Here is a 15499-nt window from a genome sequence, read left to right on the forward strand (position 1 = left end):
TTAACTATTGGTGTACTCATTTATGCATAGCGACTCGTTTATGAATGGGTAGAGCCACAGAACGTATAGAGTTAACCAAAGTGCTCTTCTCTAGAATCTTTACACCTCCTGTGTGGTTACAAGTTAACTTTGTAAGTAGCGTACCTTCCTTCCTTAAAATATCTAGCTTCTTGTGCCCTTTCATAGATATTCAATTAATTTTTACATTTTAAACAAGTTGACTATTTCCTTTAGGGGTTTTGTTTCAAACTTTTCTGTCATCTGTCTCTACTACCTCAGAAACTGCAGCTTGGTCCTGATGATAGAAATTGAATTTTTCCTTGTAGTTATTGTGATAAAGTATGAATATTTTTAGAAAGTCTATACCATGTTCTTTTGTTAAAGATTTGCTTTATACAAGATTGTTGCAGTACCTTCTTCTGGTAAATTTTGTAGCAGAAATAAAATGACAATTCCTAAGAGCCACTGACATTCAAAAAATTCATTACTTATGCTTCAGGTTCATTCTAGTCTAAAGTAAGGAAGACAATTTAAAGGCAGTAAATTCAAACTGCCACATAACTTCCAGAGCTCCTAGTTTCTCAAGTTTGATACACACCAAAAACGTGTTTGGAAATGGCTTGTATCAAATGTTAGGCAAATTGCTAAAGAAAAGAGGATGTTCTTATTGGCCTACTCAATGTGGAACTACAAAGAATCCAGGTAGAACACAAAATTTTGTATATTGCAATTATGAATATTGACTGTCTTCCACCCATCTGTGTTCTTTCTGGTGAAATTACCTCATTTTATTTAGTGAGGAAAGACAGGTTTATTCCCTGTTACATGGGGATTTGGAAATTGGGTATCCTAAAGCAAGTAACTGTTCAACCACCAGTCAAAAGAGGGGAGGGATGTTGTGCGAGTAATGAGTGATGGTATACCATCACCATTCCACTCGGCCACAAAGCCAGATACTTGAAATAAACCTACTCCAAATGTATCAGTTCAGTCTTGAACCATGGATTACATATGTTTACACTAAATATTTCAAATTGGCTTATTTGGAAATCTATGTAATATAAACTGATGTAAAGTGTGTTGTAACTTTTCAGCTGAGACAGTTGATGCCTTCGTCATGATTTTAGAATAAATTCTTAAGTTAATGCAAGTGCTTTTTAAGAGACTTTTTACAGATTTGTATGCTTTCCTAAAGCACTAAAGTTACAAATTAAAAAGCTTTAAAAACTTTGACCAAAAATTTGACAAAATGACATGTAAACTGACTTTTCCCGTATTAGTATTCCAAAGATGCTTAAAAGTGGCTTGTGGCATTTATGAGAAGGTCTTTGTGTCACATTTCAGGAAAGGACTTTGATTTCTCTTTGTTATTTAATCACTGATGTGGTCTAAACCCACGATAATATGTATCTTTCCTTTTAAACTGGATTTTATGTTGTCTCATTAAAATCTGCTTAAAGATAGAATAAAATTCATTATTTGTACATCTTAAGTGGTACTTTATGGCAAAAAGTATGGCCTAAGTAATTTTCAGATAATAACTGCTGAAGTATAGATTTTATAAAACTTGGGCATTTGGGAACTTTAATCCAGAGAATTTAGGAGTTGTTAGTCCAGAGATGCAGCTGACAGTCACAATTTAGAAAGTAAAAGATTACACCACTGTAATTTTATGAATGAGAAAAATGAAGTGGTTGTACAGTTCCCCTCAGTCAGTTTTGTTTAACATAGGTTTTCAGGTTGATGTATACTATGTACTATGGTTAGCACTGTTGTAGGTATTGGCAAAAGCTTGTTTCTTTTCAAAAAAGAAAATTTTTTTTTCCAGGGTGCTTACATTCTAACTATTCTTTTTAATACCCTGTTATACCCCATATGGAACACAGGGAAAGTGAGGTAATCTGCATTGTCTATGCTCAGCTTTCCCTTTTTTTTTTTTTTTTTTTTTTTTAACTTTAAGAGATGGGAGTCTTGCTATGTTACCCAAGATAGATGTAACTCTCAGGCTTAAAGCAATGCTCCCGCCTCAGCCTCCCTAGCAGCCGGGACTACACGCGCGCCACCACTCCCGGCTCAGATATACTCTTGGTTTTTCTTTTATATGGCAGTTAGCAAAGGTCACTTCTGATGGAACGACCAGTCTATGTGGTGAGCGCAAACGCACACCAAACTTAACAGGTTAAATGGAGCTGGAGCGGAGCGCTGCAGGCAGGTGCGGGGCCTCGGTGCCCCTCAACCCGTGGCACCCAGGCAGCCGGGGCAGGACTATCGCGGGGAGATGCGATACTACTCAGTTACGAGGTGTGTAGTGCTAGCACGAGAAACTTGGAAGACGCGCGGACAAGCCGGGCTGCAGTCTCGGGGTCGCCCCGCCCCGCCCCGCCCTGCCCTGCCCTGCCCTGCCCTGCCCTGCCCTTTCCCTGCCGCCGTGCGTGCCTCGGGGGGCGGGGTCTGGCACGTCGTGACGCACTGCGGCGCGACGGCCGCGGGTTTGATGAACGCGGTTCCCGGGGAGATCGGTGCGGTTGCTGTGTGCTATGGAGCCGAGGGTCGTCAAGCCACCGGGGCAGGATTTAGTAGTGGAGAGTCTCAAAAGCCGCTACGGACTCGGGGGCAGCTGCCCCGACGAGGTGAAGCCGCCGCCTGAGGTCCGCGGGTGGGCTCCTGCTGCTGGGGGGCGGCCCGCTCCGTGCCCCGCGCAGCCGGCCTTGGGGGCGCGCAGCGGCTCTGGTCCCGGCCCCGGCACTCCAGCCGTGGCTGCGGCTTGGGCCTAGTGGAAGCAGGCGGGAGGGGTGGGCGTTGCGCTGCAGGGGCGCGGGGGTGCGGGGGTGCCGCTTCACCTATGCCTCTGTGTTCATGGTATACTGGGCATGGTGTGGTGTTGGAGAAAGTGCTGTTCAGCTTTTTTTTGCAGTGATGTGAGTGGAGTTGTGAAAACAATTGAATTGCTTTTTAAAAGCGGCTTATTTCGAAATAATTTCGGACTTACTCAAAAGTTGCTACAGTATTACCAAGAATTCCCTTGTACCCTCACTTGCATTCACAAATTAATATTTTGCCACATTGGCTTTACCATTCGTTCTCTCCCCTTCCCTCCCTACAAACGCATTTTTTCCCTTTGAACTATTTGAGGGTGATTTGCAGGCATCATGCCCCTTTACCTCTAAATAGAAATAACTTGTGTATTTTTCCTAAGCATAAGGACGTTGTCTTTTAATAACCACAGTAATATTTTCAGGAAATTTAGAATTGGTATAATATTTGGTAATCTAGAGTTCATATGAAATTTCAGCAATTATCTCGATAATACCTTTTATAGGAAAATTTTTTCCTAGTGCAGATCCGACCCAAGAACGAGCATTGATTGCATTTGATTGTCCTTTCTGTTGCCTTTAATCTGGAACAGGTTCACAGCCTTTGTTTTCTGTAAGGTTGTTTTTTTTTTGAGAAGTGTAAGAATTATTTATTGGATTGTTTCTCCGTTTGGGTTTATCTTATAGATGCTTTTTCGTTAGATTGATTATGCATGTTTGGCAGGAGCATGAGATGAGTGATGTGTGGCCTGCTGTGGGGAGGAACATGATGTTGGTTTGTCACATTATTGATGATATTAGTTGTGATCACTTGGTTAAGATGGTGTCTACAAGATTTCTCCACTCTAACCTTTGTAATTAATGCATAATTTGTGGGGAAATATTTTGAGACAGTAAATTGATTCTTAGTATACAAATTAAATATCTTTTCTTTTTTTTTAGTATGATTTTTCAAATTTTTATCAGTCTAAGTATAAGAGAAGAACTCTAACCTCCCCAGGTAAGCCAGTATTTTGTATATTTGGGGGTTTCAAAAATTTAATTTGAGGCTGGGCGCGGTGGCTCACGCCTGTAATCCCAGCACTTTGGGAGGCCGAGGCAGGCGAATCACCTGAGGTCAGGAGTTCGAGACCAGCCAGGCCAACATAGTGAAATCCCGTCTCTACTAAAGATACAAAAAATTAGCCGAGCATGGTGGCGGGCGCCTGTAATCCGAACTGCTGGGAAGGCTGAGGCAGGAGAATCGGTTGAACCCGGGAGGCAGAGGTTGCAGTGAGCCGAGATGGCGCCACTACACTCCAGCCTGGGCAACAAGAGCGAAACTCAGTCTCAAAAAAGAACAAAATAGGCTGCGCGCGGTGGCTCACGCCTGTAATCCCAGCACTTTGGGAGGCGAGGCGGGCGGATCACGAGGTCAGGAGATCGAGACCATCCTAGCTAACACGGTGAAACCCCGTCTCTACTAAAAAAAATACAAAAAATTAGCCGGGTGTGGTGGCGGGCTCCTGTAGTCCCGGCTACTCGGGAGGCTGAGGCAGGAGAATGGGGTGAACCCGGGAGACGAAGCTTGCAGTGAGCCGAGATTGCGCCACTACACTCCAGCCTGGGCGAAAGAGCAAGACTCCGTCTCAAAGAAAAAAAAAGAAAAAAAAATTTGAGAGAGAAGATTTTAAAAATAGTATTATTTAGACTTATGGCCAGTGCCAGATATTTTGTGATATATTGTTGTGGTAATCTTTCATGGTTTCTTTGTCGTTGACAGGTGATTTGGATGTCTACTCTGGAGATAAAGTTGGTTCATCGTTAAAATATTCTGATGAAAGCAAGCATTGTAGAACACCATTGGGCAGCTTATTCAAGCACGTAAATGTGAATTGGTAAAGTACCCTGAAACTTTACTGTTGCTGCCCCCTCAGTATCTCAAAAAACTGAGAAAGAGAAAAGGGCAGGTTATATTTTTGCTCTTTCCTGAGGACAAGTATAAGGCAGTCTGGAGCCTGCTAAATAGTTGAAGCGAGTCACTTATTAATTTTTACTGAGAATCTCTGTAATAAAAGCATAGACCTAGCATTATATTTAGTGGCATAATGGAAAGTTATTTATATAATGTAAAAGATGAAAAAATATATTTTTATGGTTATTCATTCAGGACCCAAATGAAGACTCTGCTCCCTTTCTTTAAAAATTTTTTTTTAGTAAAGGAACTATGGGCCAGGTGCGGTGGCTCACGCCTGTAATCCCAGCACTTTGGGAGGCCGAGGCGGGTGGATCACGTGAGGTCAGGAGTTCGAGACCACCCTGGCCAACATGGTGAAATCCCATTTCTACTAAAAAATAGAAAAATTAGCCAGGCTTGGTGGTGTGCGTCTGGAATCTCAGCGACTTGAGAGGCAGAGGCAGGAGAATCACTTGAACCCGGGAGGTGGAGGTTGCAGTGAGCTAAGATTGTGCCATTGCACTCCAGCCTGGGTGACGAGCAAAACTGTCCTGAAGAAAGAAAAAACGAACTACAAGAAAAACTGCCATACAGGTTTTGTTAGGCAGCAGCATTTTACTATCTCTGGTGTGTCTGGTATTGTATGCATTGTATTTAGGTGATTCAGAGAGATTGAAGAAGGCGGTCTGGGGAGATGGTAACTACAGGGTATGTAGGATACAGTGCTGAGTTAAAAGAAGTTGCCGTTCTGTAAGGAAGATACTATTTACTATGGGGAAAAAATATAAAAACAGTGGAAGCTAAGGTAAAATAAAGATCTAAGTTGGATATTATTTAATGCTAAAAATATGTGGCAGAAAGAAATGCTATGGGTATCAAGAAGGAGTAAGCATTTTGAAATAAAGATGTATCCATATATAACATGAAATGTTGAGATAATTGTGGAGAGAAAAAATAATTATGCCTAAAGTATCTGTATGTTACATAATTAGTATTTGGGAGCTTGACTTTTTTTAATACAGTTTTCTCTTTCTCTACTTAAATAAGTTAATCTGTGTAACACACTTTGAACAGTTCTGGGTAAATAATAAGTACTCAAATGTTACCTATTATCATTATTATTACTATTTCATGTTGCACTCACAAAATCTAGTTGATCTAGATTTAGGATTTAGACATGAGCTATGTTGAATGTAGGGTAGGGAAAGTGAAAATTGCTTTTAAGGTAATAATTATAAATTTATGAAAATTATTTTCTTTTTAACTGAGTTTTATCATTTTTTAAATAATGACCTGGGTATAATTCTAAACTATAATCTAAAGGTTTTGGACTATGAAGGTTTTCATAACATTGGACCCCTAGTTGTGATCTGGTCTGAAACTATGCTGTCCAGCACAGTAGCAACAGGCCACATGTACCTATTGAGTACTTGAAATGGGGCTGGTCTGAATTGAGATATGCTGTAAGTGTCATATACACACTGGCTTTCTAAGACTTAGCATAGATAACAAAAATTAGCCGGGCATGGTGGCGGGTGCCTGTAGTCCCAGCTACTCGGGAGGCTGAGACAGGAGAATTGCTTGGACCCGGAGGCAGAGGTTGCAGTGAGCCGAGATCGCGCCACTGCGCTGCAACCTGGGTGACAGAGTGAGACTCCGTCTCAAAAAATAAATAAATAAGCATGGATAAAATAATGTAAAATATCTTAATTTTGTGTGGGTGTATGTGGGTTTGCAGGGGGCGAGCCTGTTGTCCAGGCTGTGAGTGCAGTAGCATAATTGTAACTCACTGTAGCCTCCAACTCCTGGGTTCAAACGATCCTCTCACCTCAGGCTCCTGAGTAGCTGGGACTACAGACGTGCACCACTACTCCCGGCTAATTTATGTAATTTAAATTTTTTTTTTTTTTTTGTAGAGACAGAGTCTCACTGTGTTGTCCAGGCTGATCTTGAACTCCTGGGCTCAAGAGATTCTCCCACTTCGGCCTCCCAAAGTGCTGAGATCACAGGCATGAGCCACCATGCCTGTTCTATCCTAATAATTTTTAACATTGATTACATGTTGAAATTATAAACTTTTAGATATATTAAATAATATTTTTAAAATTTATTTTTTTAACGTGCTACTAGAAAATTTTAAATTACCTATTTGACTTGTGTTATATTGCTTTTGAACAATACTGTTCCAAAAATTTCAACTCAGATTGTCTTTTTGGAGACAACACCTGGAATTCTAGTTCTGCTCCACTTTCTACTCGTTATGTCACCCATGAGTTATTTGACTTACTTAGGTTTAGTTTCCTTATGTATATTATTTTAGCTAAAACTACCTTATAGATAACAGATTATTGGGAGTCAAAATAAAGTGTTCCTTAGCTGTAGAGTATACCACAGGTAGGTATATGTCATTTTAAATTAAGTCTATTTAATGTGTGGAAAAAGATGCTTGTAGTGGGTTATCAATGATCAGTGACTGTTAGTTTTTACATTTTTTCTTTTTACATGTTTACATTTTGCAGTTTAAAAAATGTTTTTACATTTTTTCTCAGTTATGCTGTTAATATTTGAAAAGCAGTTTTATCTTTTTAAAGTGCTATAGTAAACTTCTAGATTGCTGTGATAAAATTATTTTTTTAAAGCCTAGATGATGAACTGGATTCTTTCCATGATTTGAAGAAACAGGAAACAGAAGAAGAGTTAATTGAAAATGATTATAGAGTTAGTACCTCGAAAATAACCAAGCAGTCTTTTAAAGAAATAGAAAAAGGTAAAATAAATATTTTAGAACAATCAATTCAGTAGTAACTTTGTCAAGTAGAGTAAATGAAGCTTCCCTCCTAGTAATAACACTGGCCCCCAAGAGTTTGCATATTTCTGTGTTCTGAACTTCTGTAAGCTAGGAGATAGTTACTGTGCTTATTATTAAACTAAAGGAGCAGAGAAAATTAAACTTCATTATTTTTCAGTAATATTCCTGTACCCTCAAAATTTATCAAAATAAATTAATAACTGAGTAGATGATTGTGGTAGTATTTGACTACAATATTTTGAGAAAATACTCCAGATTATTTGAAGTATGGATTTCTGGGCACTGAACTGCCAGCAGTTTTCTGTGTATCTGGCTGCATTTCATAGTTGTGGTGGGATTTCAAGGAATGAGACAACCAGAAATGGCACCCTTCACCCTCTGGGCTACAAGACTTTGAGTTGCCCTGTTGATAATACTGGTACTGGTATTATGGTCTACACACAACAACATTCATTTTCCTCTTTTCCCTCTCCTTCGTTTTCCTTTGTCCCATTATTCTCATCATTTGAGGAAGATGAAAAATAATTCTGTCGGGACTTGTGTTTCCTGCTATATGGTCGATTTTCCCAGTGGAAAACATGGGATAAGGTATAAAGAAAATGTTGCTTGTATTCCATTAAAAGTAATGGCAAAAGCCACAATGACTTTTGCACCAACCTCATATTTGAAAGTAGACAAAATTAAGAAATGCTCAGGCCAGGGATTGGTGAGTCGGGAACCTAGACAGGCAAGTAGAGCTCTGTGAATGTGCCTTTCGCTTTTAGGGCATTTGCTGAACTGAATGAAGTGAAGCTTTTCATTTTAAAAAATTCATACTATGTTTTATTTTTGCTTCTCCGTTGTCTGTTCAAAATGGAGTATAATGGAAGACACAACCCCCTCCTTTTTTAAAGCTGGGGCTTCCATGAGTCTAGTGCAAGTTAAAACCACTGAGCGTCGGCCAGGCGCGGTGGCTCACGCCTGTAATCCCAGCACTTTGGGAGGCCGAGGCGGGTGGATCACGAGGTCAGGAGATCGAGACCATCCTGGCTAACACGGTGAAACCCTGTCTCTACTAAAAATACAAAAAATTAGCCAGGCATGGTGCTACGTGCCTGTAGTCCCAGTTACTCGGGAGGCTGAGGCAGGAGAATCACTTGAACCCGGGAAGCGGAGGTTGCAGTGAGCTGAGATTGTGCCACTGCACTCCAGTCTGGGCGACAGAGAGACTCTGTCTCAAAAAAAAAAAAAAAAAAAAAAAAAGCAAGGCCGGGCGCGGTGGCTCGTGCCTGTAATCCCAGCACTTTGGGAGGCAGAGGTGGGCGGATCACGAGGTCAGGAGATCCAGACCATCCTGGCTAACACGGTGAAACCCTGTCTCTACTAAAAAAAAAATACAAAAAAATTAGCCGGGCTTGGTGGCTGGCCCCTGTAGTCCCAGCTACTCGGGAGGCGGAGCTTACAGTGAGCCGAGGTTGCGCCACTGCACTCCAGCCTGGGCGACAGAGTGAGACTCCGTCTCAAAAAACAAAACAATACAACAAAAAAAAAACACTGAGCGAGAGCATTTTATACTCTAATTGTTAAAAGAAAATAAATTCTGACAGTATAGTGCTGGCAAGGATATCAAGCAAGAGGAACTCACCTACTGCTGTTGGGAGAGTAAATTGATACAGCCACTTTGGAAAACAATTTGGCATCACTAGTAAAGTTGAATCTGCACATATACCCTATGATCTAGCAATTTTGCTACTACTTATATACCCTCAGGAAATTTTTTTTTTTTTTTTTTGAGACGGAGTCTTGCTCTGTCGCCCAGGCTGGAGTGCAGTGGCGCGATCTGGGCTCACTGCAAGCTCCGCCTCCCGGATTCACGCCATTCTCCTGCTTCAGCCTCCCGAGTAGCTGGGACTACAGGCACTCGCCATCACGCCCAGCTAATTTTTTTTTTTTGTATTTTTAGTAGAGACGGGGTTTCACTGTGTTAGCCAGGATGGTCTCAATCTCCTGACCTCATGATCCGCTCGCCTCGGCCTCCCAAAGTGCTGGGATTATAGGCGTGAGCCACCGCGCCCTGCCACCCTCAGGAAACTCTTAAACTTGTACACCAGAAGCCACGTACGAGACTGTAGCATCTGTATAGCCAAATCAGCTCAAATTTCCACCTATAGGAGGATGCTGTATACAGTGTTTGCAAAATAGGATATACAGTGAAGATTTGTGAACCTGTTTAAAAGAAGAGGTTATAGAAATTATGTTAATATAATTACATATAAAATATAAAAGCAGGCAAAACAAGCAAGGACTTTTAAAATTAAGTAGTGGAGATTAAACAGCAAAGCAAAGCAGCATGTGACACTTATTTGCATTAGTGGTAAATTTGGTTTAGGGGAGAGAGGGGAACATGATTAGGGGCTTCTGAGGTTGCTTTCCATTTCTTGGCAATTAGTGTCTTTTTATATCCTTTAAAATATTTTATTTTGAAATCATTTCAGACTTACAGAAAAGTTGCAAAGATAGTGCAATCAATTGCTGTATACCCTTCACCCAAATTTTCGATGTTACCACTTTACCATATTTGCTATATTTTTCTTTGTCTCTCTTGAAACTTTTTAATGTTATATTTTGTACTTAAAGCATCTCTTCCTAAAGGTTACTGTGAGAATATTTGAAACAATAAGTTAATAAAGTTTATAATGCAAATGTTATTTTCTTTGCAGTTGCCTTGCCAACTAATACGACCTCATCGAGACCTCGGACTGAGTGTTGTAGTGATGCAGGTGACTCTCCTTTGAAACCTGTCAGCTGTCCAAAATCTAAAGCATCAGACAAGCGGAGTTTACTTCCACATCAGATCAGTCAGATACATGACGAATTATTTCAGATACATCTGAAATTGCAGGTAAGAACTAAGTACTGAATCGAGAATTCAGAAATATTTATGTTCTAAGAACCAAGCATTTATGAAATTTGAATATAATATATTTCATTTTAATTACTTTAGATAAGTTTGTCAAGACAAGGACGGAAGGGGACAAACTCAAATTATAGGGACTAATGAAGGGAAAAATACAGTGGCTGAGAGAAAATAGAGACAGTGGCGTTTTTATTTGTAGGTGTGTGTTTCAGACTGTCTTGTATTTTATTTGATTTCCATCCCATCCTTACTTAAGTAATAAAATCTGATAAAGTATGCTTTTTGATGTAGATGCTCTAGCTTTATTGTTTTAAGTACTTATATATAAAAAGTCTTCTTGTCAACTCTCATCAAAATTGAACTCAACATTTGCTTATTATCTGCCTTTCGGGTTTTTTGTTTCTAAAGTGTATTTTTTTTTTTTTTTTTTGCGATGGAATCTTGCTGTATCACCCAGGCTGGAGTGCTGTGGTGTGATCTTGGCTCACTGCGGCCTCCGCCTCCTGGGTTCCAGTGATTCTCCTGCCTCAGCCTCCTGAGTAGCTGGGATTACAGGTGCACCCCACCCCGCCCAGCCAATTTTTTGTATTTTTAGTAGAGATGGGGTTTCACCATGTTGGCTAGGCTGGTCTTGAACTTCTGACCTCAGGTGATCTGCTCCCACTTGGCCTCCCAAAGTGCTGGGATTACAGGCGTGAGCCACAGTGCCCAGCCTAAAGAGTATAATTTATATATTAAGCATCCACGAGAAGTAGAGAAGGAAGCAGAAGTGTATGTAATGCGCAGTATCTGTTTGAAATTCTTCCCATTGGAAACACATGAAATAGTTAAGCATTTCTTTGAAACCAGTATTTCGTTTTGTCAAAATAATTCAGATTGTAATTACCATAGCATTTTAGAAAAAGATTATTTTAGCCTAAAATCACCAGGAAAAGTTTAGGGAGAGACTTAATCTGGTCTTTGACTGAGAAAGATAATAGTGGAAAGGGCATTCCAGGTGTAAGGAATTGGAAATGAGAGGTGTTCTGAAAAGCAGTGATTGTCCAATTGTGCATTTATCAGCCTGTCTGGAAGAAAGAAAATAATGAAAACTCAGGCTGGGTATTTTACAAGTTTTTAAGCAAAGGAATGTCAGAGTAAAAAGTCAGGTTTTAGGAAGATTCCTTTGATAACACTTTATAGGATAAAAAAGAATAGGCAAGATTGCAAGGATATATCTATCATTTGTAGCAAACAAAGATGTTAAATAAGAAAAAAATGAAGTACAATGGATTAACTGGTTTAATCAGTCGGTAGTTTATTTTTATTTATTTATTTATTTTTTTGAGACGGAGTCTCACTCTGTGCCCAGGCTGGAGTGCAGTGGCGCAATCTCGGCTCACTGCAAGCTCTGCCTCCTGGGTTCATGCCATTCTCCCGCCTCAGCCTCCCGAGTAGCTGGGACTACAGGCACCTGCCACCACGCCCGGCTAATTTTTTTTTTGTATTTTTAGTAGAGATGGGGTTTCACTGTGTTAGCCAGGATGGTCTCGATCTCCTGACCTCGTGATCCGCCCACCTCTGCCTCCCAAAGTGCTGGGATTACAGGCGTGAGCCACCGCGCCCGGCCAAATCAGTCTATAGTTTAATCTGACTTTAAAATTTACTTTGTAAGTACAGCCACTGTGGAAAAGACTTTGGAGGTTCCTTAAACTATAAGTAGAACTACCGTATGATCCAGCAATCCCACTCCTGCGTATATCCCCGAAAAAAGAAAACAGTGTATCGAAGAGATACCTGCACTCCCATGTTCATTGCAGCTCTGTTCATAATAACTGAAATATGGAGTCAGTCTAAGTGTCCATTGGCAGATAAAGAAAATGTGGTATCTATACACAATGGAATATTATTCAGCCATAAAAAGAATGAAATCTTATTGACAGCAGCATAGATAGAATTGGAGGTCATTATATTAAGAGAAATAAGCCAGGCACAGAAGGACAGACATTGCATGTTCTCACTCGTGTGGGGTGGGAACTAAGGAAGTGGGTCTCATAGAAATAGAGATGGAATGGTGGTTACCAGAGGCTGGGAGGGGAAGGGTAGCAGGGGTGAAGAGAGGTTAGTTAATGGTTACAAAAATACAGTTAGATAGGAGTAAGTTTCAGTATTTACTAGTACAATAGGGAAATTATAGTTAATGATAATTTATTGTATATTTTAAAGTGGCTAGAGAAGAATTGTAATGTTCTCAACACAAAGAAAGAGTAAATGTTTGAGGTAATAGATATCCCCATCACCTTGGTGGGGATGTTAAGTAGGCTGTTTGGACTTGACTGTGGAGCCTGTGAGAAAGATCTGAGCAGTTGTAGGTTGGGAACAATTAGCATATACTTGGTAATTTTAGCCATTGAGTGGATATAATTAAGCAGAAAGAGTATAAGGAATAAGAAGGAAAATTGCTCCAGCCCAAATCATAAGGAATATTAGTAATTAAGTGACAGTAGAGGAAGCAGAGCCTATAAAGGAGCCTGAGAAGCCATGGCCAGAGAGAGTTGGTGGAAAACTAGGAGAATGGTGTCATGGAAACCAATGAAGGAGAGCATTTTAAGTTGGAGGAAAGAGACAGCAGTATAAAATGCTATTGAGAGAATCAATAAAATAAGGACTGAAAAGTGACCTTTAGATTTAGTAATAGGTAAGTCATTTCAATAGAGGAATATGGGCTGAAGCCAGTCTTAAGTGAGTTGAGGAGTGATTCTGAAATGAGAGACCTCAGCAAATGTAGATGGTTGTAAAGGGGAGGAGGTGAGTGGGTGGGGCCAAGAGAGATTTTAGTTCAGATGGGGTGGGAGAGATTCAAAATAATAGAGGGATAATCAGCAGAGCAGTCTTCACAGGATGGCTTAAGGCAATATGATCCTGAGCCTGCCTTTTTAATGAGGGAAGGAGAAGCATATATATATGTATTTTATGAGAAAGAGATTGATGTTTTCTTCTGCTGTCTTCTGTTTTTTCCCTGTGAAGTTAGAGACCAGGCTATTCACAAAGAGTGGAATATAGGACATGATGTATTCCAAATTAGTAGAATGGAGAAGGCTCAAAATAGACACTTTGGAGAATGAGGGAGAGAGAGCTGGCTGTGAACATATAAAAAGATTTTTGGACTGCATTGAGAATCTAGTACAGGATTGAGACCATGAATTCGCAATGGGGCCACTTTTCACGGTGTGTGATTTTTTTTTTTTTTTCTCCAGTGGTACTTAGCTGAGTAGCATGGGACCAGGGAAGATGGTCAGTGTGCTAATCTAGACCTCGTTCTTTCAGCCCAAGGTGATAGACAACAGGATGAGGGAGTGGAGGGTATAGGTAAAATAGTGGACTATGATGTGGAAGCAGAGCATGGAATTTAAGCTGGATCGGGAACTAAATCTGCATAGTGCTGATCCATTTTGGACCCTAAATTCTCTTGCATCATCACAGTGGACTCTTACTATAGTGTCATATCATTTAAAATCAAGATATAATTTCTGTGCAAGTTTACTTGCTATACTAGTCTAGCTACTGTAATCCAGATTGTCCTTAGGTACCCCTGTATTCCTGAAAACCACTTGGTTAAACCACAGTGTCAGCCAATAGGAATATAATTTGCAGAATTTGTGACTTTTCAAGAGCATTAAAGTCTGGCATTTTGATATAGTGTGAAACTGCAGCACAACAGAAATTTGCTGAAGAACTTCAAAAGCGAGAACGTTTTTTACTTGAAAGAGAACAACTGCTTTTCAGACATGAAAATGCCTTGAGTAAAATTAAAGGTGTTGAAGAAGAGGTTCTTAAAAGATTTCAAATTATAAAAGAGGTAACTATATAGCCTTTGATTTTAGAGTGGTATATTTCTTCTTTTCTTCTTAGATTCACTAGTTACTAACATTTTGGCACATTTGCTTATTTCTCCTTCCCTTCCTCCTCCTCTCCACGCCTACACACACACACACACACACACACACACTTTTTCTGATCCATTTGAAAGCACATTTTGGCACATTTGCTTATTTCTCCTTCCCTTCCTCCTCCTCTCCACACCTACACACACACACACACACACACACACACACACACACATTTTTTCTGATCCATTTGAAAGCAGTTTGTAAAAATCATGATTCTGTCCCTAAATACCTCAGTATGTATCTCCTAAGAATAAAGACATTCTCCAGACCATTAGCATATCAGGAAATTAATGCTAACTAAATAACTTATTTATAGTCCATGTTTACTTTCTCAATTGGTCTTCAGTATGTCTTTTATTGTTTGTGGGGTGGGGGGGTTGTTTGTTTGATCAAGCAACTAGACAAGATTCATGCGTTATATTTGATTGTTATATCTTTTTGGTTTCTTTGAATCTAGAGCACTCAACCTCACCATCTTTGAAGAATTCAGGCCAGCATTCTTATATGTCACATTGTGGATTTGCCTGATGGCTTCGTAATGATAATATGTAGACAAAATATTTTTGGCAAGGATATTGTATAGGTGGTATAATATACCTTGCTTCATATCAAGACATATATTACTGTACATATAACTTACTTGGAGTAAAATTCATTGTTGTACATTTCTATGAGTTTTGAAAAATGCATTCAGTTTTGTAATCACAACCATCAACAAGATCAAGAGTAGTTCAGCCCGCCAGCAGTTCCCTTACGCTCTCTTGTAGCTATCCCTTTCCTCCAGCCTCAGCCCTTGGCAACCACTGACCTATTTTCTGTCCCAGTACATCTGCCTTTTCCAGAATGTCATGTTAATAGCATCATTTTATGATTTTTCTTTATCTTTGGTTTTCAGTAGCAGTTTATTTACAGTGTTTCTTGACATGCTTTTCTTTCAGTTTGTTCTGTTTGTGGTTAACTGAGCTTCTTCAATTTGGAAATTTCTGTCTTTTGCCAAATTTGGGGAATCTTCAGCCAATATTTCATCAAATATTTTTTCCACTTTCTTTCTTGTCTTCTCTTGGATCTCCAGTGACTCCTTGTGCTATTTCCCCACAGATTTCTGAGGCTCCGTTC

The 15499-nt window shown here is 40.0% G+C and overlaps 1 protein-coding gene across 50 annotated transcripts in view; it reads left to right on the top strand.

Moving 5' to 3' along the window:
- Window positions 1–2439: 2439 nt before the first annotated feature.
- LOC101137060 (coiled-coil domain-containing protein 138) overlaps window positions 2440–15499 on the top strand; it is a 90229-nt gene continuing 77169 nt past the window's right edge. For 12 of the 50 annotated variants that reach the window (XR_008677026.2, XR_008677027.2, XR_008677030.2 and 9 more), the window contains exons 1-6: window positions 2451–2648; window positions 3756–3813; window positions 4576–4690; window positions 7389–7516; window positions 10258–10439; window positions 14134–14292. Coding sequence is in view for 17 of the 50 variants with exons in the window: in XM_055378336.2 (XP_055234311.1) it covers window positions 2538–2648; window positions 3756–3813; window positions 4576–4690; window positions 7389–7516; window positions 10258–10439; window positions 14134–14292 (753 nt within the window). In the remaining 33 variants the exon portion in view is untranslated. Of the gene's footprint in view, window positions 2649–3755; window positions 3814–4575; window positions 4691–7388; window positions 7517–10257; window positions 10440–14133; window positions 14293–15499 lie in introns of those variants that run through there. The other 38 variants (XR_010129897.1, XR_008677045.2, XR_008677046.2 and 35 more) reach the window with 14 other exon arrangements.

Source organism: Gorilla gorilla, chromosome 12 (genome assembly GCF_029281585.2).
Source record: "Gorilla gorilla gorilla isolate KB3781 chromosome 12, NHGRI_mGorGor1-v2.1_pri, whole genome shotgun sequence".
NCBI lineage: Eukaryota > Metazoa > Chordata > Mammalia > Primates > Hominidae > Gorilla > Gorilla gorilla.